Source organism: Pithys albifrons, chromosome 1 (genome assembly GCF_047495875.1).
Source record: "Pithys albifrons albifrons isolate INPA30051 chromosome 1, PitAlb_v1, whole genome shotgun sequence".
Taxonomy (NCBI): Eukaryota; Metazoa; Chordata; class Aves; order Passeriformes; family Thamnophilidae; genus Pithys; species Pithys albifrons.
Window position 1 is genome coordinate 117,804,817 of NC_092458.1, and position 21,862 is coordinate 117,826,678.

General features: G+C 54.5%; 2 protein-coding genes across 3 annotated transcripts in view; both read left to right on the top strand.

The window, feature by feature from the left end:
• Positions 1-13,854, top strand: part of CLPB (ClpB family mitochondrial disaggregase) — a 52,777-nt gene extending 38,923 nt beyond the window's left edge. The window contains exons 8-16 of the mRNA XM_071565210.1: positions 1,785-1,862; positions 3,332-3,387; positions 5,832-5,876; positions 6,632-6,793; positions 8,138-8,294; positions 11,191-11,264; positions 11,760-11,879; positions 12,314-12,418; positions 13,154-13,854. Coding sequence (XP_071421311.1) covers positions 1,785-1,862; positions 3,332-3,387; positions 5,832-5,876; positions 6,632-6,793; positions 8,138-8,294; positions 11,191-11,264; positions 11,760-11,879; positions 12,314-12,418; positions 13,154-13,405 — 1,049 coding nt within the window. The 3' untranslated portion in view covers positions 13,406-13,854. The remainder of the gene's footprint in view (positions 1-1,784; positions 1,863-3,331; positions 3,388-5,831; positions 5,877-6,631; positions 6,794-8,137; positions 8,295-11,190; positions 11,265-11,759; positions 11,880-12,313; positions 12,419-13,153) is intronic.
• Positions 13,855-17,523: 3,669 nt separating this feature from the next.
• Positions 17,524-21,208, top strand: PHOX2A (paired like homeobox 2A). Of its 2 annotated transcripts, XM_071565298.1 has the most exons (4): positions 17,524-17,731; positions 19,585-19,772; positions 20,093-20,117; positions 20,775-21,208. In XM_071565298.1, the coding sequence occupies exons 1-4, from the start codon at positions 17,524-17,526 to the stop codon at positions 21,206-21,208; spliced, it is 855 nt and encodes a 284-aa protein (XP_071421399.1). The 2 variants fall into 2 exon arrangements, with proteins under 2 accessions (XP_071421399.1, XP_071421410.1); XM_071565309.1 differs by lacking the exon at positions 20,093-20,117 and having other exon boundaries at positions 20,780-21,208.
• The last annotated feature ends 654 nt before the right edge of the window (positions 21,209-21,862 follow it).

The window sequence follows — 21,862 nt, forward strand, 5'->3', positions numbered from 1 at the left end:
GACCCAGACATGGGAATATCTCACTTGTGCTGCTGCTGTTTAACATCTTCCCAGCATGTCCCTCCTGGCAGATGCAGCATTTCCCTGTCCAGCTGTAGGCTGTGACATTACACTTATTTTTATATGCAAAATAGAAGTATTGATTAAATATTTTTATATGCAAATTTTTTTACATGCAAAATGGAACTATTTATTTGATATTTCCCATGTCAGTTTGCCCCCCCTTGGCATTCCATGCCTAGGATGCCTTTTCTTAGGTATCTTTTATTTTCCCATACCACACCAAAGAAAGGCTGTTAAGGACTGACTTTGAGGGTGAATTTCAGAATTCCCCAGTTTTAAGGGTTACTGTCAGTGCCCTTCTGCCAGCTCCAGGAAGAAAACAAATCCACAGCTCCCTATGGAGCCAGCCAGGCCTCGTTCCAGGGAGACACAGGGCTGAGGGGTGGGGCAGAGGCTGAGTCCCAGGATAGTGGCCAGAAGGAGATGAAGGAACTGTGTGTGAGGTGACAGTCACAAAGAGAAGTGCATTTATTCTTTCTTGTCTTCATTCCTGCCTTTGCTGTGGACACCACTGAAAGGCAGCAGAGATCAAGCTTTGCCATGCTCATCGGCAGCAGCATTCCAAGAGCTTTAATCCAAAACTGTGGTCAAGCCACAGCTCTCCCAGTGCTTTCCCTGTGCTCATCCCACTTCCGGTGCTGCTGTTTTGTCCTGCTACTTTAAATCCTGTCGGTTATCATTTTTGGGTGTCTTGCCCTTTTCCTGAGCTACTTCCTAATGTGCCACATCCTGGGTCTGGCTGGCACCCGTCGTGGTACCTTGCTGGGCACAGCCTTCCTGTCATTCCTGACTCTGTGCAGTGCATGTTCTGTCTTAAAAGCACGTTACAACATTCCATAGGGCAGGAATGACCCTGTGTAAGAGCTGTGATACAAGCTGAATTTAAATACTCTGGATAAAGCGGAAAGGCTGGGATGTCATTTGATCTCTCATGTTGGATCTGGTCTGATCCAGGTCAACAACTTCTGTGCTCCAGAGGCCCAGTGCAGTGCTGTTGATGGTTTGGCTTACGGAGCCTGGGCTGCTCCTGAGGGCTCAAGAGCACCTTGGGGAACTGTGGCACCCGTGGAGGCAGGAGCCATCACCCACTCTGCACAGCAGATCCATGTCTGTCCTGAGGAAGGGCTGTGCTGGTTGGACTGGGAGTTTTGGAGACTGTCAGGACTCCTGACTTTTGTAAAATTTTCCACTGGTGTGTCACCGGGGATGCGCTTGGATGCTGCTGTCCAGGGAGGCACAGAGATAATCACCAGTCCTTTCCCAATCCTTGCAACAGTTCAAAGTGTTTGTGACCTTCAGCCACCTCCCTCTTCCCATTCCATGCCAGAAATAACTCATAAACCTCTTTAAAGCTGCTTTTTTTTTCTCAGAGAAGGGCTGCACTTGGGAGCTGGCGAGGCAGCGTGCCTCTCCATCCCTCCATCCATCCATCCATCCTTGTCCCCCCTCCCTGCTGTCTCCCTGGCAACGCTGAGTGCACATCCTGGAAAACTTTATCCGAAATCTGCTCTGGGCAGCTTTCCAAATCCATGCTAACCTTATTAGGTGTCTCTGGGGCCTTGGCTGGCTAATCAAATTAGAGAGCACTAATGGCAGGGAGGACTGGGAGTGGGTAGAGAGCAGTAAAACATAGTGTATACTTAGTGATAATTACACTTGCTTTGTGGCATTGATTTATATGCTTCCCTCCCGTTTTTTGTTTTCATTGTGTTCAAATTCAGCTATTCGGAGGAAGGAAAATGGCTGGTATGATGAGGAGCACCCGCTGGTCTTTCTTTTCTTGGGGTCATCTGGAATAGGTAATGTTTGGTTGTGGTGAGGGGGACTGAGAGCTCCAAGAAGAGAGGGCAGGAGCTGCAGCAGGGCCACAGGGTCTGCATGAAATACCAGTTAAAAGCACTGTCATCCTCCTGCCTGGTCACCACAGGGTGACCACAGCTGGACAGCAGCACACCCAGCCACATCCAGCCTCATGCCAGGTTATCCCAGGGGACAGTCCCTCCTCTGAGTCTCAAAAAGGGGCAGCTTAAAAGTTACATGTTAACAGCTTTCCAGTGGGAACCCCTCTATTCCAGTGGGAATGGTGGGGTAATAGTGGAAATAGGCTGGTTGCAAACTGAATCTTGTTCCTCCTTGCTTTGGAGCGACAGGATTTTATTGACACCAATAAGATTTGTCGTCCAGCACAATCAAATGCCACATGACAGCTGATCAGTTCATGAAATGATCCAAATGACTTTTACTCGTGGCAAAAAAAAAACAGCAACGAAACAGCTTTAAAGTAACTGAGCTGTAACATTTGGAACAACCTCAGGGCTTCGCCCGCCTCCACTGCCTCCCACGGGACTGGAAGGTGCTGATTCTCCAGTGCTGGAGGGGTTAAGGGACACAGGTGAGACCAGGCTCCTGCTGCAGAGCAGTGCCAGCCAAGCATTAACTCCACATGAGTTGCTATAAAGCTGTATAAAACCAGGATAAAATGTTTTTGATAGTTCATTGCCCTGCTTACAGCAAGTCTGAAAATTCAGGGATGTAAATTGTTGGCTCTTCCATTCCCTTGGTTTTCCATGGGAGATTTTCTTTCTTTCTTTCTTTCTTTCTTTCTTTCTTTCTTTCTTTCTTTCTTTCTTTCTTTCTTTCTTTCTTTCTTTCTTTCTTTCTTTCTTTCTTTCTTTCTTTCTTTCTTTCTTTCTTTCTTTCTTTCTTTCTTCTTTTCTTTCTTTTCTTTTCTTTCTTTTCTTTCTTTTTCTTTCTTTTTCTTTCTTTTTCTTTCTTTCTTTCTTTCTTTCTTTCTTTCTTTCTTTCTTTCTTTCTTTCTTTCTTTCTTTTTTTCTTTCTTTCTTTCTTTCTTTCTTTCTTTCTTTCTTTCTTTCTTTCTTTCTTTCTTTCTTTCTTTCTTTCTCTCTTTCTTTCTTTCTCTCTTTCTTTCTCTCTTTCTCTCTCTCTCTTTTTCTCTCGCTCTTTCTTTTCTATCTTCTTTCTTTTCTTTCTTTCCACCTTTTTGTGGGAGACCATCAAGAGCTCTGTGCCCATCCCATGAGAACAAATGAAAGCTGAAGCAGCCAGTGCAGAGATGCCTCTTTCCTAATGCACCCCTGCCCAGGCCGGGAACCCCAGCAGGGTGTGATCCTAGAGATAAAACAATAATACCCTCTTCCCAAGAAAAATTAATATATTGGGTGCAGGTTCCAACCCTGGTGCTAAGCAGAGCTGATGGACAAGGCAGACTTGGTTTAATGTGAGTCTTTTCTTTCTATCTCTGGAACAGGTAAAACAGAGCTGGCCAAGCAAACAGCCAAATACATCCACAAGGACGTCAAAAAGGTAATGGCTCATCCCAGTTTTTGTGTTGTCAGTAAAGGGCCACAGGCAGCTCAGCAGGGCATTCATTGTCTGCCTGTGCTACCCTGAGAAAAGGCTTCTGCTGCACTGGAAGTGGCCTGTGAGGGTCATGGAGCATCTCTTTGGCCTCTTCTGGACTTGCTCCAGCAGCTTCACATTCTTCTGACGTTGGGGGTCCCAGAGCTGGAGGCAGCACTGCAGGTGGGGTCACACCAGAGCAGAGCAGAAGGGCAGAATCCCCACCTCTCCCTACTGCCCACACTGTGGGATCAGCCCAGGACATGAATGTCCCCGTCTATGTCACCAGTATATTTAAATTGTAAAAATTTAAATGGATTTAGTAATACTTGTGCTCCCTGTTGGATCTTGTTCTCATTTTGACATCCTGTGTTGTGAACAGGTTTTTTTGCCTATATTACTCATGTCACTGTAAATTATTAGAAGGATACAATTCTAGAAATCTGTTTTCCGTGTCCCAAACTACAACACTTGTCACATCATGCCAGTGCAGACTGTGGCGATGGGACATGGATTTCCCGCTCAGGATTTTAAGTGATGAAATGTTCAGTATCCAGAAGCTGTTTAGGTGATTTAACTCATTTTACTCAGTGAGCAGTTTTGGGGGAAGATGAGTTGGAATGATTTCATGGAGTTGGTGGCTTTGCAGTAGGACCATTCAGCAGTTGTCTGAGGTTTTAAGACACAAAGCACTTAAAGTTGAGGTCCCCCTTTCCATTGCAATCTTCCATTCCATTCCATTCTATTCAAATCAATTCCATTCCAGTCTTCCCTTCCATTTCAGGCTTACGTTCTATTCTATTCTATTCTATTCTATTCTATTCTATTCTATTCTATTCTATTCTGTTCCATTCCGTTCTGTTCCATTCCATTCTATTCTGTCTTATTCCATTCCATTCCATCCCAGTCTTCTATTCTCCTCCCTTTCATTTCAGTCTTCCATTCTATTCTATTCTATTCTGTTCTGTTCTGTTCTGTTCTGTTCCATTCTGTCCTATTCCATCCCAATCTTCTATTCCATTCTATCCCAATCTTCTATTCCATTCCCTTCCATTCTTACCTTTCTATTCTGTTCCATCCTTTCTATTCCATTTGTTGTGGTTTATACCCAGCAGGAAATTGAACCCCACTCAGCCGTTTCCCTTTCCCACCCCCTTCAGAGAGAGGGAGACAAAAAGCAGAGTTTCCAAGTTGAGTTAAGAACAATTTACTTGAAAATACCAATGAGACAGGAAACAAACAGTAGCAGGAACAATATTAAAAACCAAAGTCTACCAAAGAGAGGGTGATTCACACACCAGAAGGTGCTCCTCGAACCGCCCCAGCTCTGCGTGGGCACCGAGGGAGGCAGCGTTACCATGGCCGGTGCCACATGGCCTCCCGGGATGGAGGAGAGCATGGCACATGTGGAACTGCTCAGTGCCTGGCCAGACATCCAGTGGGGGAACCAGTTAAACCCCAAGTGTTGGGTTAATTTGATAGCAGCAGGAATCTAGGATTTATTGGTAATGAACCAGTTCAGCTGCTGGTGCCCTAATGAGGGGTGAGAGGGGTCGTACACCCCACAGGCCCTGAAGAGGGGCAGCAATTCACAGGAAATGAGGCATTAAGAAGGGAAAACCTGGAACTGTCCCATTTTCATCCTGCAAGACAGATGCAGTTTTGTCCATCTCGCTCTTCTGTGGGCAGTTTGTAGGTGTTGTAATATTTTGCAGGGACATTACTGTGTGGGAGTATTTTGCCCAGAGAAGCTGTGCCTGCCTCATCCCTAGAAGTGTTCAAAGCTAGGTTGGATGGGGTTCCCACCTCGTCTGGTGGGAGGTTGGAATGGGATGGTTCTGACAGTCCCTTCCAACCCAAAACATTCTGTGATTCTGTGGTTTTCCCAAGTAACAAGTGACAGGAGTAGAGAAAACAGCCTCAAGTTGCACCACAGGAGATTTACATTGGATATTGGGAAAATTTCTTCCCCAAAAGAGGTTTCTGTCTTTCCCTTTCCCCTTCCTTTCCTTTCTCCTTCCTCTTCTCCTTCCCCTTCCTCTTCCCTTCATCTTTCCTTCCCTTTCCCTCCCTTTTAGGAGCTGTATTACAGCTACAAGACCAGGACATTCAGTACCAGTAGTGAATCACCAGCTTTACAAATGCAAAATGGAAACTCGGGTGGGAGCTCTAAATTCTTTAACAATATTCTTTGTTTTAGATGATCACCCACAAGCCCAGTTCACCTCAGGTGTCTGATTTTCATTCGATTTTTGTGGAGAGGTGTTGCATTCTTCTTGTGATGGATTTCTAAAAAGCTGAGCCACAAGAACATCCATTTTGTTTAGAAAGTTTCAGCCCCATCAGTTTTGCTCCAGCTCTGGGGGTGGTGAGCAGGTTGATCAAATCTCATCTTAATTCTTTTGCAGGGTTTCATCAGACTGGACATGTCAGAGTTCCAGGAGAGGCACGAGGTCAGTAAATGGGCTCTGAAGGGCAGCTTCAAGTATAATTCAAAAAAAAATGGGCATTTCGGAGCCTCTAAGGGGGAGCACGACAGAGTAATGGGAGTTGCTGTGAGTTATGCATTAAATTGCAATTGAATTGCCAGAAAGCAACTTTAATTGAGTGTCGTGGTTTAGGAATGGTACTCTCCAATTTAGTGCTCCCACTGAGACTTCCCAAACTATCCTGCCACTCACTCACTCACTCACTCACTCACTCAAGGAGCAAGGAAAGCTTTAACAATATTTGTCCAGTGCTGTGAGTTCTGTACTTGGGGTTGACCCTTGGAGAGAGAGCAGCTGAGAAGAGACTGTGGAATCCAGAGGATCACCCTGTGCGTGAAAACCTGCAGCCACGTGCCGTTCCTCACCCATCCACAGCCAGGCAGGCATGGCTTGCCCCCAAACCCCTTGTCCCCAAAACCTTGCCAAGTCCACAGCAAGATCACTGCCTCAGCAGAGATGGTGCCTCCTCTCCTGCTCATGCCTGCTCCTTGAATTCTGCTGCTTCAAGCTCTGGGCAGTGTAATTGCTCAATCTCTATTTTGCTTAATTGTTGCTTATTAAGCTGATTTTGGGATACCTGGCGTGCAATAGGTGTCACAAAGAATACAGACCTTGATTTATCAGTAGCAAAAAGCAGTGGCTGCCTGCCAAGCTACCAGGAGGGCTTCATTTCCAGTGTCCATGGATCAGCCTTCACCTTTCGTGTTCCTTCCTCCCAGGTGGCAAAGTTCATCGGCTCACCCCCTGGCTATGTGGGCCATGAAGAGGGTGGGCAGCTCACCAAAAAGCTGAGGCAGTGCCCAAATGCTGTGGTCCTCTTTGACGAGGTGGACAAAGCCCACCCAGATGTGCTCACCATCATGCTGCAGCTGTTTGATGAGGTAATTCTGCATTTTGGGTTTAGAGTCGGCACAAGGGACGTGCAGAAGGTGACAGTGATGGTGCAAGGGGTGACAGATGGAGAAGTCAAAGGGTCACTGAATCACAGGATGGTTCAGGTTGGGAGGGACCTTAAAGCTCATCCAGTTCTGCCATGGGCAGGGTCACCTCCCACCAGCCCAGGTTGCTCCAAGCCCTGTCCAGCCTGGCTTTGGACACTCCCAGGGATGGGGCAGTCACAGCTACTCTGGGCAACCTGTGCCAGGGCCTGCCCACCCTCACAGCCAGGAATTTTTTCCCAATATCCCATCTAACCCTGCCCTCTGTCAGTGTGAAGACCTTCCCCCTTGTGCTGTCACTCCAGGCCCTTTTCCAAAGTCCTTTTCCAGCTCTCGAGTTGATTTTGAAGGTCCTAGTCTGTCCTCAGGGGGCACCAAACTCCAGAGCAACATGCTGGAAGGTTTTGGAGGGGTTTTTTTGTTTTTCTTTTAAGGATTAATAACATCATTTTTCTTGCATAGATCATTGCAGCAGCAGCTCAATGTGAAATCAATTCCTGTACCAGGCACTTGACAGGGCAATAACCCAAATGTTAATCTCAAGCACCCAACAAGGATTTGTGTCATTGTGCTGGATCTCTGCTGCTAGAGACAGATCGAGGAAAGAAACAGCCTGGGGAGATGCTGCTTTTTCCCTTATTTTCCTCTCTTTTTTATTTTATTAATCAAGTGCACCAGTACTTTAGAAGAGTTTCTGGATGGGGTGGGGCTGAGGGGTGATGCCACCACTGAATGCCACCACTGAGCACAGTGCAGAGCAGCTGTGGCTTGCCAGGCAATGCCACAGGGATGAGGGACACTCTGCTCAGGTCACTCCATTATAGTCATACCCTGGTTATTTGTGGGCATGGGCAAGGTTAGGGTCAGGATTAGGGTTAGTGTTACCACTGAGCCGAGCCTGGGGCTCGTGTGTCAAACCTGGACTGCAGGGAGGTAGGCAGAGAGCCAAAGGCAGAGGAGTTACATGTGGGCAGCCACACAGTTGTGGAATTGTGGAATCACTGAGGTTGGAAAAGCCCTCTGAGACCATCATGTCCAACCTTTACCCCAGCTCAGCCAAACCCACCACTCGGCAGTGTTCCCCAGTGCCATATCTACATGGCTTTTAAATCACAGGAGGGCTTCCCCAGCCTCATCCTTGCTCCCTTCCACTCCCATCCTTTGGCATCTCTTCAAAATTAAATCCACTCTGGGGAAAAACGGGACACATGTTCTTTTTCCCTGGTGCTTTGGCCACGTCCTGTGGCATCTGCTGGCAGTGCTCATGTCATCCTGGTGTTGTTGCAGGGCAGGCTGACAGATGGAAAGGGGAAGACCATTGACTGCAAGGATGCCATCTTTATCATGACCTCCAACGTGGCCAGCGAGGAGATTGCACAGCATGCTCTGCAGCTCCGGCAAGAGGCCATGGAGATGAGCAAGAAAAGGATTGCGGAAAACTTAGGTACGGGAATTTCAGTGTCCTTGTCCAAATCCCTAAAGAATCTCTCTCCTTCCTAACATGACTTCATTGACACCAGCTCAGCCATCGCTCTTCAGGGGGCACACCCAAACCCTTCAGTCCCCTCTCCGCTGGTCCCCGCTGGTCCACATGACCTGGGAATACTCCTCTGCCAGGCAGTCATGAAATCACAGAATGGTTTGGGTTGGGACTTGAAAGCTCATCTCATTCCTACCTCCTGCCATGGGCAGGGAAACCTTCCACTAGTTCAGGTTGTTCCAGGGCCCATCCAGCCTGGCCTGGACCCTCTCAGGGAAGTGAGCACAGGATAAGGAAGGCTGAGAGGTTAGACAGAGCCTTCTCCAAAGATGCAATCAATCTCCCTCTGAAGGATGAAATCTCAATGAGGATTTCAGAGCAGATGGATTGGATCTGGATGGTCTTTAAGGTCCCTCTCAACCCAAACCCTTTCAGGATTCCATGATTCCCTTTGTCTTCTCATCCTTCTCTCAAATGCTCCTGGAAAAGGCTATGTCTGGTTCATATTAAAGAGGAAGAGATTTGTTTCCTCACAGTCCTTCCCAAAAGGACTGAGCTTAATCAATTTCACTTCCCTGTGAAATGGGAGCCCTGGCCTCACACTTTAGGCTCCTGGAGAACAATTTCCCAAAATGTGAATTAGGTAATAAAAGGGGAATTGAGAGGAGCAAGGGCAGCCTCTGAGATTGGAACTGAACAATTTGATGTGCAACCTCCAGTGCCTTCACTGGTAACTCCAAAGGTGGACAGATGGACAGTGATGCCAGCACCAGGGACCGTCCCTTCTAGCCGGTGTTTGTCACATGAGCAGAGGGAAAGCCACTCTCCATCGGCTGCTTTGGAGAACCTGTGGATAACCAGGCAGCCCTGGATGGTGGTGGCTGTGTCCCTGTTTGTCTCATCAGTCTTAGAAAACTTACCCTGTTGTTACGATCTGAAATGTCTGGACACCACATCTTCCTCAGGGTATTCAGCAGCCTGTGCCAGCACAGATACACCATATTCCTGCATCAACTCTACAGGTGCAGGAAAAAAACATTGGATTTTGGCATCAAATCTATTTTCCAGCTCCTTTCTCCTTGTCTCTCCCTTTTTCTTTGGAGAAGTGGCTGCCGACACTGACTTAATTCAGAATCTTTAAACTTCAGTCAGACTGGGGAAAGGACAAAGCACATCAGCAACTGAACTTTCCAGAATAACATTTGAAAATGCCAAATGTTTCCCTGCTCAGTGAGGAGAGCATTGAATTTTAATTTCTGGGAGTGTACAGCTGCAGCAGGAGTGGAGCTGGGAAAGGCTTTTGGGTGGAGCAGCTGCCCTCAGTTGGGTTTCGAGGAGCTCCTGCCCATTTCCCAAGCTCTCAGCGTGCAGATGCCATGGCAGGAGGTCATTCTAAGTGCCTGATGGGCAGATAAATGGGAAGATAAAGGGAATGAGCTCCTTCCCCAGCAGTTCTACGTCCACCAGTGGCAGCAGCAGATATTACATGAGGGAAATGTGAATGCTGGTAGCAGCACTGGCTCCTCTGCCTTCCCCAGCTCTCTGCCAAAACACTGGGATGGACCTGATGTCATCCTTGCCCATGGCAGAGGGGTTGGAACTGGATGAGGTGATGCCAACGTGCCCTGCACTACACTGAGCATTAGGGGGCACCTCCTCACTCCCTACAACTGCCTGAACTGAGGCTGTAGCCAGGTGGGCATCAGTCTCTTCTCCCAGGTAACAAGTGACAGGACAAAGGGAAATTGTCTCAATTTGTGCTAGGAGAGGTTTAGATTGGATTTTGGGAAAATTTCTTCCCCAGAAGAGTTGTCCAACTCTGGCACAGGCTGCACAGGGCAGTGGTGGGGTCACCATTCCTGTAAGGATTTAAAAGCCATGTAGATGTGGCACTTGGCTCCGTGGGGTAGTGGGGGCCTTGGCAGTGCTGGGGGAATGGTTGGACTCAATGGTCTCAGAGGGCTTTTCCAGCCTAAACAGTTCCATGGTTCTGTGCCAGCACCAGATTTGGTCCAGTGGAAACCCTTCCTGCCACTGCTGGTGAGGGGCAGTGATCCATATCGAGACTGCAAATGGAATGGGCTCCCAGCACCCAGCATGGCTCTCTCGTCTCCCCTTCCCTGCCCTACACGTCAGGATCCCATCCAGAGCACAGGGATCTGTCTCCCTGTGAGCATCCTTGTGTCAAACTGCACACGGAGCTGAATGGGTACAGAATGAGTGAAGCTGTGGGAAGAACAGGGGTGATGAAGACAAAGAGGAAGGTGGTGTGGGGAGACAGACAGGTGACCCTGCAGCCAAGTGTCTGGAGTGGCTGGGAGCTGGGACTCAGGAGCAGCCAGACCCTGGCTCCATCTGCAGTCAGCAGAGGGAAGTAGACACCAGCCTGACAGTGCCACAGACACCCTGAACACACATTTGGCGTTTGCTGGGGAAACCAGGCACTGTTCCTGTGCTGGCAGAGCAGCCCCAGGGGCCAGCAGATTCTGTGTGTCAGATCATTGATGGCATGGAGCCTGCACGGGCACTCCAGCTGCCCCAAACCTCCAGAAGCAGCTCCTGGAGACACAGGTCTGGGAGCAGAGGCAGAGGCAGTGCCAGGGCTCTTTGGTGATTCAAGGGAGCCACATCAGCCCACGGTGTTCCTCTGGGACACCACAGGATACCCAGAACTGCTGTCCACAGTGCCATATGCAGGGATACTCCACTGCCAAACCAAACTGCTGGCACATGTGAAGGTCCCAGGTCTGTCCTGCAGCACCCTCTGGGCCCCCCTCCCCTCAGATCCAACTTGTCCACACAGAGGGGAAGCTGCTGTTCCACTGTCCCCACTGACACCTCCTGTCCCACTCACTTCCAGGGGATGTCCAGATGGCTGAGAAGATCACCATCTCCAAGCAGTTCAAGGAAAAGGTTATTCGCCCCATCTTGAAGGTATGGATGGTGTTTTTCATGGCTTGTGTTTCAGGTGTCCTGAGATTTGGTCCCAGATTCCTTCCCTGACATATCCATGTTCCTCTCCCAGCTGCGAGAGAAGGGATGTGACCTCATTAAAAATGTTGAAGGGACATTTCAGCAAGGTCAGAGCCCAGCAAAAATAAATTACAGCTTCTTTGTGGAGCAGAAGCACGACATGGGATGGGAAGGGGATGGGATGAGAAGTGCTGTGGTGCAGTTTGGGGGTTCTCTGTCCTCTCAAGGTCAGGAAGACCTGAGTGCAGTGGCATCCCCATGACCTTCAGTTTGTTCAAGATGTATCTGAAGCACCTGAGGGTGCTGTCCAGCTCCATGGCATGGGGTCAGATGCATACTGGGAGCTGTGGGAGGTCAGGTGATCCCTGGGGAGCTCATTCTGCCGTGTCCCTGTTACTGCTGTTCCCATCAGGGTCAGCAGCCCTGTCCCTTCTGACTCCCCCCTTGTCCCTGCAGGCTCACTTCAGACGGGATGAATTCCTGGGGAGGATCAATGAAATTGTCTATTTTCTCCCTTTTTGTCACTCGGAGCTCATCCAGCTGGTCAACAAGGAGCTCAGTTTTTGGGCCAAAAAGGTAAAAACCCATCGGTGGCTTTAGAGGAGACTTCTCAAAGTGACTCTGGAGGAAATCCATGCTGGAGCCTCTGCCCTGGGATGAACACAATGATGTGCATCTTTGCCATTATCTTACATGTTGTTGAACTTGGGTGCTGGGGAGGGTCAGGACCTCTGGGGGCAACAGGGATGGTTCCTCATGGGCTGGGGTAGGGGTGGGCTCCAAGCCACCTTCAGAGATGTTATTTGTCTAATTGATGTTTGCATGTCTGGGCTCACTGGGAGCTAAACAGCATTTGGGGGACCCTTTGCTGCAGTGGGACTGGCCTGGTGGAGCTCTGCCCTTCCCAGGAACTCTCAGGTGCCCACCGTGGTGTCCCCGCTGCTCAGGGAGTGGGGAGCCAGGCTTGCTGGGAGGCATCTGCAACTCTTCCCCTCTTCCTCATCCGACAGGCCAAGGCGAGGCACAACATCACTCTGCTGTGGGACAGGGAGGTCATGGACGTGTTGGCTGATGGCTACAACCTGCACTACGGTGCCCGCTCCATCAAACATGAGGTGAAGGCAACGGGGCACTCGGGGCAAAGTGCACATGGTCACATCCAGCCCCACTGCCCAGGGGGAGCCAGCAGGGTTGGAAAGGCATTAAAAGAGACATGGATCTCCTGGAGCAAGTCCAGAGGATGTCCTGGAGATACTCCATGGCCTGGAGCCCCTATGCTGTGGATACAGGCTAGGAGAGCTGCGCTTGTTCAGACTGGAGAAGAGAAAGCTTTGGGAGACCTGAGAGCCCCTTCCAGTGCCTAAAGGGGCTCCAAGAGAGCTGGAGAGGCACTTGGGACAAGGGCCTGGAGGGAAAAGACAAAAAGGAACAGCTTGAAACTGACAGAAAGTAGGTTTAGATGGGATAGTGGGAAAGAATTCCTGGCTGTGAGGCTAGCACAGGTTGCCCAGAGAAGCTGTGGCTGCCCCATCCCTGGGAGTGTGCCAGCCTAGGTTGGGACAGGGATAGTGGAAAGTCTCCCTGACCATGGCAGTGGTGGGTGAAATGGGATGAGCTTTAAAAAGTTCTTTCAGATCCAAACCACTCCATGATTCCATGATTGTGTGGGTCTCGTCCCCCTCACCCCAGGGGAGATTTCTGTGGTCTCAGGGCAGGAGCAGCACAGAGACACAGAACAAGTGGGATGAGGAGGAGCTTCCATGATCCTGCACTGCCCAAGGGTGGAACTGCCTGGATCCATGGGAGGATTCCCACAGGGTTTTCTTACTGGTATCTGGTCTGTCCCTCAGGTGGAGCGGCGCGTGGTGAACCAGCTGGCAGCTGCCTACGAGCAGGACTTGCTGCCACATGGCTGCACTCTCAGGATCACTGTGGAGGACTCAGATAAGCAGCTGCTGAAAACTACAGAAAAGTCTTCCTCCAGCACAGAAAAATCCAAGGTGCCAACCCTGCGGCTGGAGATCGTGGACAAGGACAGCAAGGCCCGAAAACTGGAGATCCAGGCACCACTGAACCCCGAAAACATCACTTACTTCTTGTAGGCAGCACCAGGCACTCCCAGTGACAATAAAATACCCCAAGAGTCAGAGTGAGTGGTGTGAGAGAGGGCAGAGCTGCAGTCCTGCCAGCGCTGGGCACAGACATGGACAAGGACACAGGCACAGACCTGGGCAGGAGCTGCCCGGGGTGGGCACAAAGGGCTCTGGGGGTGCAGCTGTCGGTGATGAGGTGCCCTGGTGCCATTCAGGGATGGATCAGTGGAGGGTCCTGAGGTGTCACAGTGTTGGAGCTTTTTAAGGAAGGGGAAAGCAGATTGTGGACCATGCAGGAGCTGGGATGAATTTGTCATTCCCGTGGGAGGGGGCTTGCTGGGATAGCTGGGCTGGTGAGGTGGGCACAGGGACTGAGTGTGAGTGTAAAGGCCACCAGGTTCCTACTCTGTATCGTCCCCATTTCGCTTTATTTATGGCAATAAACATGCTGTACACAACTGACCCTCTGCATCCCTGGAAAGAGCAGCTGTGGGGATCACCCATCCCCATTTCGGAGGACTCCTTTGTCACCAGGAGCCAGGAATGTCACTGGGAGCCGGGAACACCACTGGGAGCTGGGACCATTACTGTCACATCTCTCCAGCGCAGCCAGGTGACATCCCCCTGCAAACCCCTTTCTGAATCATTTTCTTCTGACCTTCTTCCAGGAAATATTTAATTTCTCAAGTGTAACTGAGCTGTCCAAACACAGAACCCCACCATGGTGGCTCCTCCAGGGAGGGATCATGGTGGGATAGAGGACATGGTCACCATCAGAGCACCCAAGCCATGGATTTTGAGGAGTAGGACATTAAATAGACAGAAATTGACACACACACACACATACACCAGGATTAACGAGCCCCAAGTCACTGTCCCTTGGAATGGGAACAGGGACAGATTGGAGGTAGCAGTGAGCTGCCAGGGTCCCCATCGCACCGTGACCCCTGCCTCTGTGTCCCCCTGGGGGTTTTGTTTTGGTGCTGATTCTCATTTTCCAGGGATACAAAGAGGTTTGATGGGGGCTGCTTTGAGCTCCCTTCCCATCCCAGCAGCCTTTTCCTGGCTTAATTCTGGGGACTGGAGCAGGATCCCATCCCTGAAGGGTTTGGGAGTGTCACTGAGCTCTGCTGGAACCTCCCAAAGTCAGATTCAATCCCACAGGTGCACATGGGTGTGCACTCGGGTGTACATAGATGTGTGTAGGTGTGCATGGGAGTGCCTGTGTGGGCATGGGAGTGCACTGGAGTGCCTGTGTGTGCACAGGAGTGCATGGGAGTGCCTGTGTGGGCATGGGAGTGCACAGGAGTGCCTGTGTGGGCATGGGAGTGCCTGTGTGGGCATGGGAGTGCACTGGAGTGCCTGTGTGTGCACAGGAGTGCATGGGAGTGCCTGTGTGGGCATGGGAGTGCCTCTGTGTGCATGGGAGTGCCTGTGTGGGCATGGGAGTGCACAGGAGTACATGGGAGTGCCTGTGTGGGCATGGGAGTGCCTCTGTGTGCATGGGAGTGCCTGTGTGGGCATGGGAGTGCCTCTGTGTGCATGGGAGTGCCTGTGTGGGCATGGGAGTGCCTCTGTGTGCATGGGAGTGCACAGGAGTGCACTGTTGTGGGCATGAGTGTCTATTAACATTACATGTACGTATAGATGTGCAGGAGTGCATGTGGGTGTGCACCTCTGACCACAGGGGCCCTTCTCGACCCTTTGAGGTGGTTTTCTTGGTGCCAGTGGTCAATGGGCTCCTACACTGCCTGGGAGCACAGGATTGGACGGGAGAACCACCGGGCTCTGCAAGAACATTGAATTCCCAGCACCCTCACCCTGTGCTGGTTCTGGTTCCAGTCAGGGCAGCAGCTGCTGCCACAGCATGGGGGCTCAGAGCACCCCAGAGCACCTTGGCTTTATCCCCAGGAACAATGGGCTCCCAGCACTGCTGGGAACAGTCGTGGGGCTGGGAGACCCAGCAGGACCCCCCCAGTGCTTAACCTGGGGGACTCCACATGGTGATGAAAGCTGGGGGTTGAGGGAGAGATGAAGATGATTGGTGGGTGATACCACCCCACCCAATTTAGGGCTAGAGCTGGGGAGACTTAGGGTGTGAACACAAGGGATCCTGTGGAGGGGTCCCATCAGAAGGTTCCCACAGGAATGAGTCCCCCCATCAGAGGGGTGCCTTTGGAGCAGTCCTATCAGAGGGGTCCCATGGGAGAGGGTCCCATCACCCACACACACAACTCCAGAAGGATCCCAACCATCCCAGGCACACAGACAGCCCCAAGCCCACAGGCAGACCCTTAGTGCCTACGGATTGGAGGGCTGTGAGTCCTTGTCCCCATCTGCCCCACCGTGCCCAGCCCTTCCCACTGCCAGTGTCACCCATTTTGTGGGCAGAGGGTGTCAGCCCCCATCCCCCTCCACATTTGGCAACACTGGAGCCAGCTGGGCAGCCCTGCTGCAAGCACCCATTTCCCTTCATTCACCAAAATCCGGAGGGATCACCTATATCCACGTCCCACGGGAGCCGCAGGGATGCAGAGCAGCTCCCTGGGTCTACACTCCAGCTGTGCCCTATCCCACTCTCCTTCATGTCCCCCTCCCTTTGCTCTCCCCCTTCATCTCCCTCCTCCTCCTTGCCCCCCCAGCTGCCCCCGGCTCTGGGTAGCACCGGCAGCTCCTTGCGTGGCAGATTGCTGCCTAATTAGTTTAGAGGGAAAACTTAATTGAATTAACTTTTCACAGCTCCAGCAGCCCGACAGTGGGGCCTCGCTCCGCGCCAGCCCCGCGCCCTGATCAAATTAACTTGTTTAGCAACCTGCCCGCTCGGCCGCGCAGCTGGGGTGGGCGCGGGGGGGCCCACCAGCACCCACCGGGGGCCCGGGCATGGGGACAGAGCTGACCCAGCCGGGGCAGAGCGAGCTGTTCCCTGTGAAGGGAGTCCAGGAGTCCTGTGGGGCTTGAGACGTGGAGAGGGATGCAGGATGGGCGTGAGTCAGGGCAGGACACAGGGCAGGAGATGTGGCAAGATGTGGGACAGGACAGGACACAGGGCAAGACACAGGGCAGGATGTGGGGCAGGAGATGGCGGGAAGGACATAGGTCAGGACAGGAGATGGGACAACCATAGGGCAGGAGCTGGGGCAGGATATGGGGTTAGATACAAGGCAGGACGTGGGGCAGGATGCAAGCCAGGACATAGGCAGGACGTGGGACAGAACAGGTTCCAGCTCATGCCACAGGGCTCAATCAGGGTCTGTTCTCCTTCCCTCCTGAGGGGCTCAAAGCCCCTCGCTGGGTGCAATTAGACTTTTAAATCCTCTTTAGTGAAAGTGTTTGTCTTGAAAATGTCCCAAATCCCACCAAATCCTCCCCAAATCCCCCTGCAACCCCCCGCCCCTGTACCCCCCTCTGGTGTCGCTGAAAGGGGCAAAGCCTTTTCCTTGGCCCCTGTAGGAGTGGAGTGGGGATGGGGGGCTTTGAAATTCATCCGGCCTGAAAATTGGGGATGGGGGTGGCAAAGGCCGGAGCCCCCCCACGGAGAAGGGGGTGGAGCTGAACACCCCTCGGGAGTCCCCTGCTCCTCCCGCGCACCCAGGGACTGTGGGGGGTATCCAGGGGTGGGGGCGGGTGGTGTTGCTGCCCTCCTGCCCCTGGGATGCTCAGCTCCAGAGGGACGGGACGGGATGGGATGGGATGGGATGACATAACATGTCTTGGGGATAGAGCTGGGCACAGAGAAGGCACAGAAGAATGGGGACACCGGGGCACAGTCCCGGCGCTGGTCCCGGGGGCCCCCACCGAGTGCTGCTCCGGGGCTGCCGAGTGGCCGCTCCACCTGCGCGCCCCGAGGTGGCGGCTGCCGGGGTCGGCTCGAAGCGGGGGGTGCGGGCGCCCACGAAGGGTTAAGGGGGGCGGGGGGCTGCAGGGAGGGGGGTGTCGGCTCCGCCCGCTCCCGCCGTCCCCGGGAGATATTGTCATGCAAAAGCCCCCGGCGAGCGCAGCCTTTGTCCGCGCTCCCCCCGCCAGTATATTAACGGGCCGGGGCGGCGGCGGCGGGGGCGGGCGGGGGCCCGGCGGGCAGGAGGCGGCGGGGACGGGCGGGCGGCAGCCGGGGCCGCGCCGGGCTCGCCATGGACTACTCCTACCTCAACTCCTACGAGTCCTGCGTGGCCGCCATGGAGGCGAGCTACGAGTTCAGCCCCTGCAGCCAGGCGGGCTCCTTCCAGTACAGCCCCATGCGGGGGGGTTTCGGGCCCGCGCCAGCCTGCGCCCCCCTCGCCTCCGCCAGCTGCGCCCTGGGCGCCCTCCGCGACCACCAGCCCTCGCCCTACTCGGCAGGTAACGGAGCGGGACCCCCGGGAGCCACCAGGGACACCCCCGCGAGCAGCCCCCGGACAGCCGCAAGGGAACTGCCGCGCCGTCGGGGCTGGCGGGGATCGGGGTCGGCGGTTGCCGGTGGTGTCTGGGCTCTGTGCCATCGGTTCCCGGAGCCGTCGGTGTCCTGTTCTGCCGGTACTCGATGCCGTCGACGCGCGGTATCGTCAGGACTCGATGCCGCGGGTGCCCGATACTGACAGTTCCCGGGAGCCTCCGGTGCCCTGTACTGTCAGGACTCGATGCCGCCAGTGCCCATTGCTGCCGGTTCCCGGTGCCTCCTGTGCCCGATCCCATTAATTCCCGGTGCCGTCGTTGCCCTGTCAGTGCTCGGTGCTGTCGGTGCCCGATACCATCGGTTCCCGGCGCCGACAGTGCCCGTTATTGCCGATTCCCGGTGCCGTTGGTGTCCAGCACTGCCAGGACCAGCAACGATCGGTTCCCGGTACCGTTGGCAACCGACACCGTCGGTTCCCGTTGACCCCAGTGCCAGGCACCGTCAGTGCTCGACGCCTGTTCCCAGTACCGACAGTGCTCGTTACTGCAGGTTCCCGGGACTGACGGCTCTCGCTACCGTCCGTGCAAGCTGCCGCTAGTGCCCAGTTGCTGTCTGTTTTCGGGGCCTCCGGTACCCGGTACCGTCAGGGCTCGAGGCCGTCTGTAACCACTGCTGTCAATGCTCGGTGCCGTCAATTCCCGGTGACATCGACTCCCAGGGCTTTCAGTTCTTGGTACTGCCGGTGCTGGGTCCCGCCGGTTCCCGGTGCCGCCGGTGCCCTCAGCCCAGGCCGGCCCCGGCTCGGTCCCGCCGCCCCCGGTTCTGGTTCCCCCGCTCTCGTCCGCCGGTGGGGACGGGCTCCCGAGCATGGCATCCCCCGGGGTTCCCGGGGTGGTGACGGCCCCAGAATGGGACTGGGAAAGATCCCCATCGCGGGGACCCCCCTTCCCGATCCGCATTCGTTGCGCCGTGGAGGCGCTGCCTGTGGATGCGCCGACAACGAACGAGCAGCCGATCGGTACCGGCCGATCCACCTGTCCGGGCGCCGCATCGCCGCCCGCGGCCCCGCTCCTGTCCCGAGGCTCCGTGTCCCGCGGGCAACGAAGAAACGGGGCCAGGGACGCGGCGGGGGCAGCGACCCAGCCCTGCCCTCGTCCTTCTCGCCCTGCCCGCGGGGTCCTGCCCACTCCATTTCTGCCTGGTTTATCCTGCCGGATTCATCGTGCCCGGTCTATTCCTGGCCGGTGCATCCCCCGATTCATCCTCCCCGATCCATCTCTGCCCCTTGCATCCCTTAGCAGTTTATTCCTGCCCAGTTCATCGTGCCCGGTCCATCCCTTCCCAGTCCATCCCCCGATTCATTCTTCCCGGTTCATTCCTGCCCGGTGCATCCCTTCCCATTATCTATTCCTGGTCCATTTCTTCCCCATTCATCCCTGCCCGGTGCATCCCTTCTCAGTTCATCCCTGCCCAGTTCATCCTTCCAGGTCCATCCCTGCTTATCTATCCCTGGCCGGTGTTCTCTGCCCGGTCCATCCTTGTGCACTCATCTCTTCCCTGTTGATTTTTTCGCCGTCCATCCTTGCCGGTGTATCCCTTCCCAGGTCACCCCTGCCCAGTGTACACTTCTCGGTTCATTTGTCCCTGGCCAGTGTCCCCTACCCGGTCCGTCCCTTCCCGTTCATCCCTTCCCAGTCCATCCCTTCCCGGTCCATCCCTGCCAGTCCATTCCTGCCTGGTACCCCCTGCCCGATGCCCCCAGTGCCCACCCCCGCCCTCCCGCTGTACCGGTCCCACTGACGCCTCGTTTCACTCTCAGTTCCCTACAAATTCTTCTCGGACCCCTCGGGGATCAATGAGAAGCGGAAGCAGCGACGGATCCGGACGACATTCACCAGCTCCCAGCTGAAGGAGCTGGAGAGGGTCTTTGCCGAGACCCACTACCCCGACATCTACACCCGCGAGGAGCTGGCCCTCAAGATCGACCTCACCGAGGCCCGGGTGCAGGTCAGCTCGGGGAGCGGGGAGTGGGGGCGCTGGGGATGGAGGTGGGGAACTCTAATCCCACCAGAGCAGGAACCCTGACTCTGGGATGATGCCGCGGTGCTCCGTGTGTTGGAATGTGAGAGACTCGGCCTTGGCATCACTGCAGTCAATGGTACACTGTGGGGCACAGCCCTGCTCTGATGGGGACTTCGGGGGTACCCCCCGGGACTCAGCCTGGCTCCCAGCAGGGTCGGGGCATTGGATCATGCCACAGCACTGTCACTGCCACCGATGATTTAATCCAATCCCAAACACCTTGAGATTGGTGAGAATCCAGGGAGGGGGACAGAGAATGGCCCCTTTGTGGATGCAGACTCCTTCTTTTTTGGGTGCAGATCCTGTCTGTGTCAGTGCAGGTTTCTCTTGGTGTGTGCAGACCTCCCTGGTGTGGGTGAGGATCCTCCTTTGTCAGTGCAGACACCTCTGTGTCAGGGCAGAACCCCTTTTGAGGGTGCAGATCCCTGCTGTGTGAGTGTAGACCCTCCTTTGTGGATGCAGACCACCCTTTGTCAGAACACCTGTCCCCACAGGGATGTAGGGCCTCCCAGGACTCGGAGGTCCTGGCCCCAAGGATGGCGGGACCCATGGGGCTGTGGGGGGGATGGTGTGTGAAGCCCACCCTACCACTGGCACTGTGGGGAGCTGGGGAGGCACAAGCTGTGAGGACGGGCTCTGACCCTATGAGGTGCAGCTGTGGGTGCAGCAGCAGCCCTGGCAATGTCCCCCTTCACCGTTTCTCTCCCCCACCATTGCCGGTGCTTGTGCCAGGGCCTGGCATCGACCTCACAAATCCACATTGTTCTGGTGGATCCTTTCTGGTGCTGTGGAAATCCTTTCCCTCGTGGGAATGGGGGGCCGTGAGGGAAACCTCAGGGCCCGGGGCAGGGTGCTGCTTGCACCCACAGGCTCCCCAAACCCCGAGGGACGGTGGTGTGGGGTGCTCCCATCCCCTCCACTCCCCCCACCAGGTGTGGTTCCAGAACCGTCGAGCCAAATTCCGCAAGCAGGAGCGTGCGGCCAATGCCAAGGGTGCCAGCGGCACCGGCGCCACTGGGAAGAAGTCGGAGCCGCGGTCTTCCTCGGAAGACGACGAATCCAAGGAATCCAACTGCAGCCCGACGCCGGACAGCACGGCGTCCCTGCCTGCCGCTGCTATTGGCAGCCCCGGCGGCAGCCTGAGCCCCAGCCCCGGCGCGGGGGCACCCATGGGACCCGGCCATGCCCCCCAGCCCCTCAAGGCGCCCCTCTGGGCAGGGGTGGGGGGCGGCAGCGGTGCCCCCAACGCGGCCGAGCTGCTGAAAGCCTGGCAGCCCACTGAGGCTGTGCCGGGACCCTTCTCCGGTGTCCTCTCCTCCTTCCATCGGAAACCCAACGGCATCAAAACAAACCTCTTCTGATCACTGAATCACCGGATCCAGCTGCCCCAAAATCCCCCGCAGCCCTCACCTTACACCCCCCACCCACTGCCCCCACCATGGACCCAGCCATGATGCTTCAGGAAACGGGGAGATGGAGCAAGGATCGCCCTCCACCACCTCCCGGACCTCGCGCCAACGGGACGGACCCGGAGCTGGGGGCAGCGCCCACCGGCACCCATGGGTGCTGCAGGACCGTGGGGGTGCAAGGCGGGGGCAGCACCACCACGCTCAGCCAGCATGCCCCTATAGAGCCTTCAATCTGGGGGGCTCCCAGTGCACTTCAGGGTTGGGGGCAGGTGCAGGGCTCCCCACAACGCTGCGGGTGTTCCAGAATCGTGGTACTCCCCCAGGAGAATCCCATTTCAATGAGCTGTGCCGCTGGGCTGAAGGTGAGGAAGCACTTTATGGGGCGGGGTCTGGGGGCCGCGGGGTGGGCAGTGCCAGAGTGCAGTAGGGAGACGCTCCTTGGTGCGGGGAGGGGGTGATGTCCTCCAAATCCTGCTGCTGACACGGATCGCCCCGCAGCAGTGCCCTGACGTGGTGGGACTGGAGGGGAGAAGACCCCCCCCCCCCTTCCCCCCAGATTTTGGGGAGTAAAAGCAGAGCTGAGGGGGTTCAGCGCTCGCCGTTGTT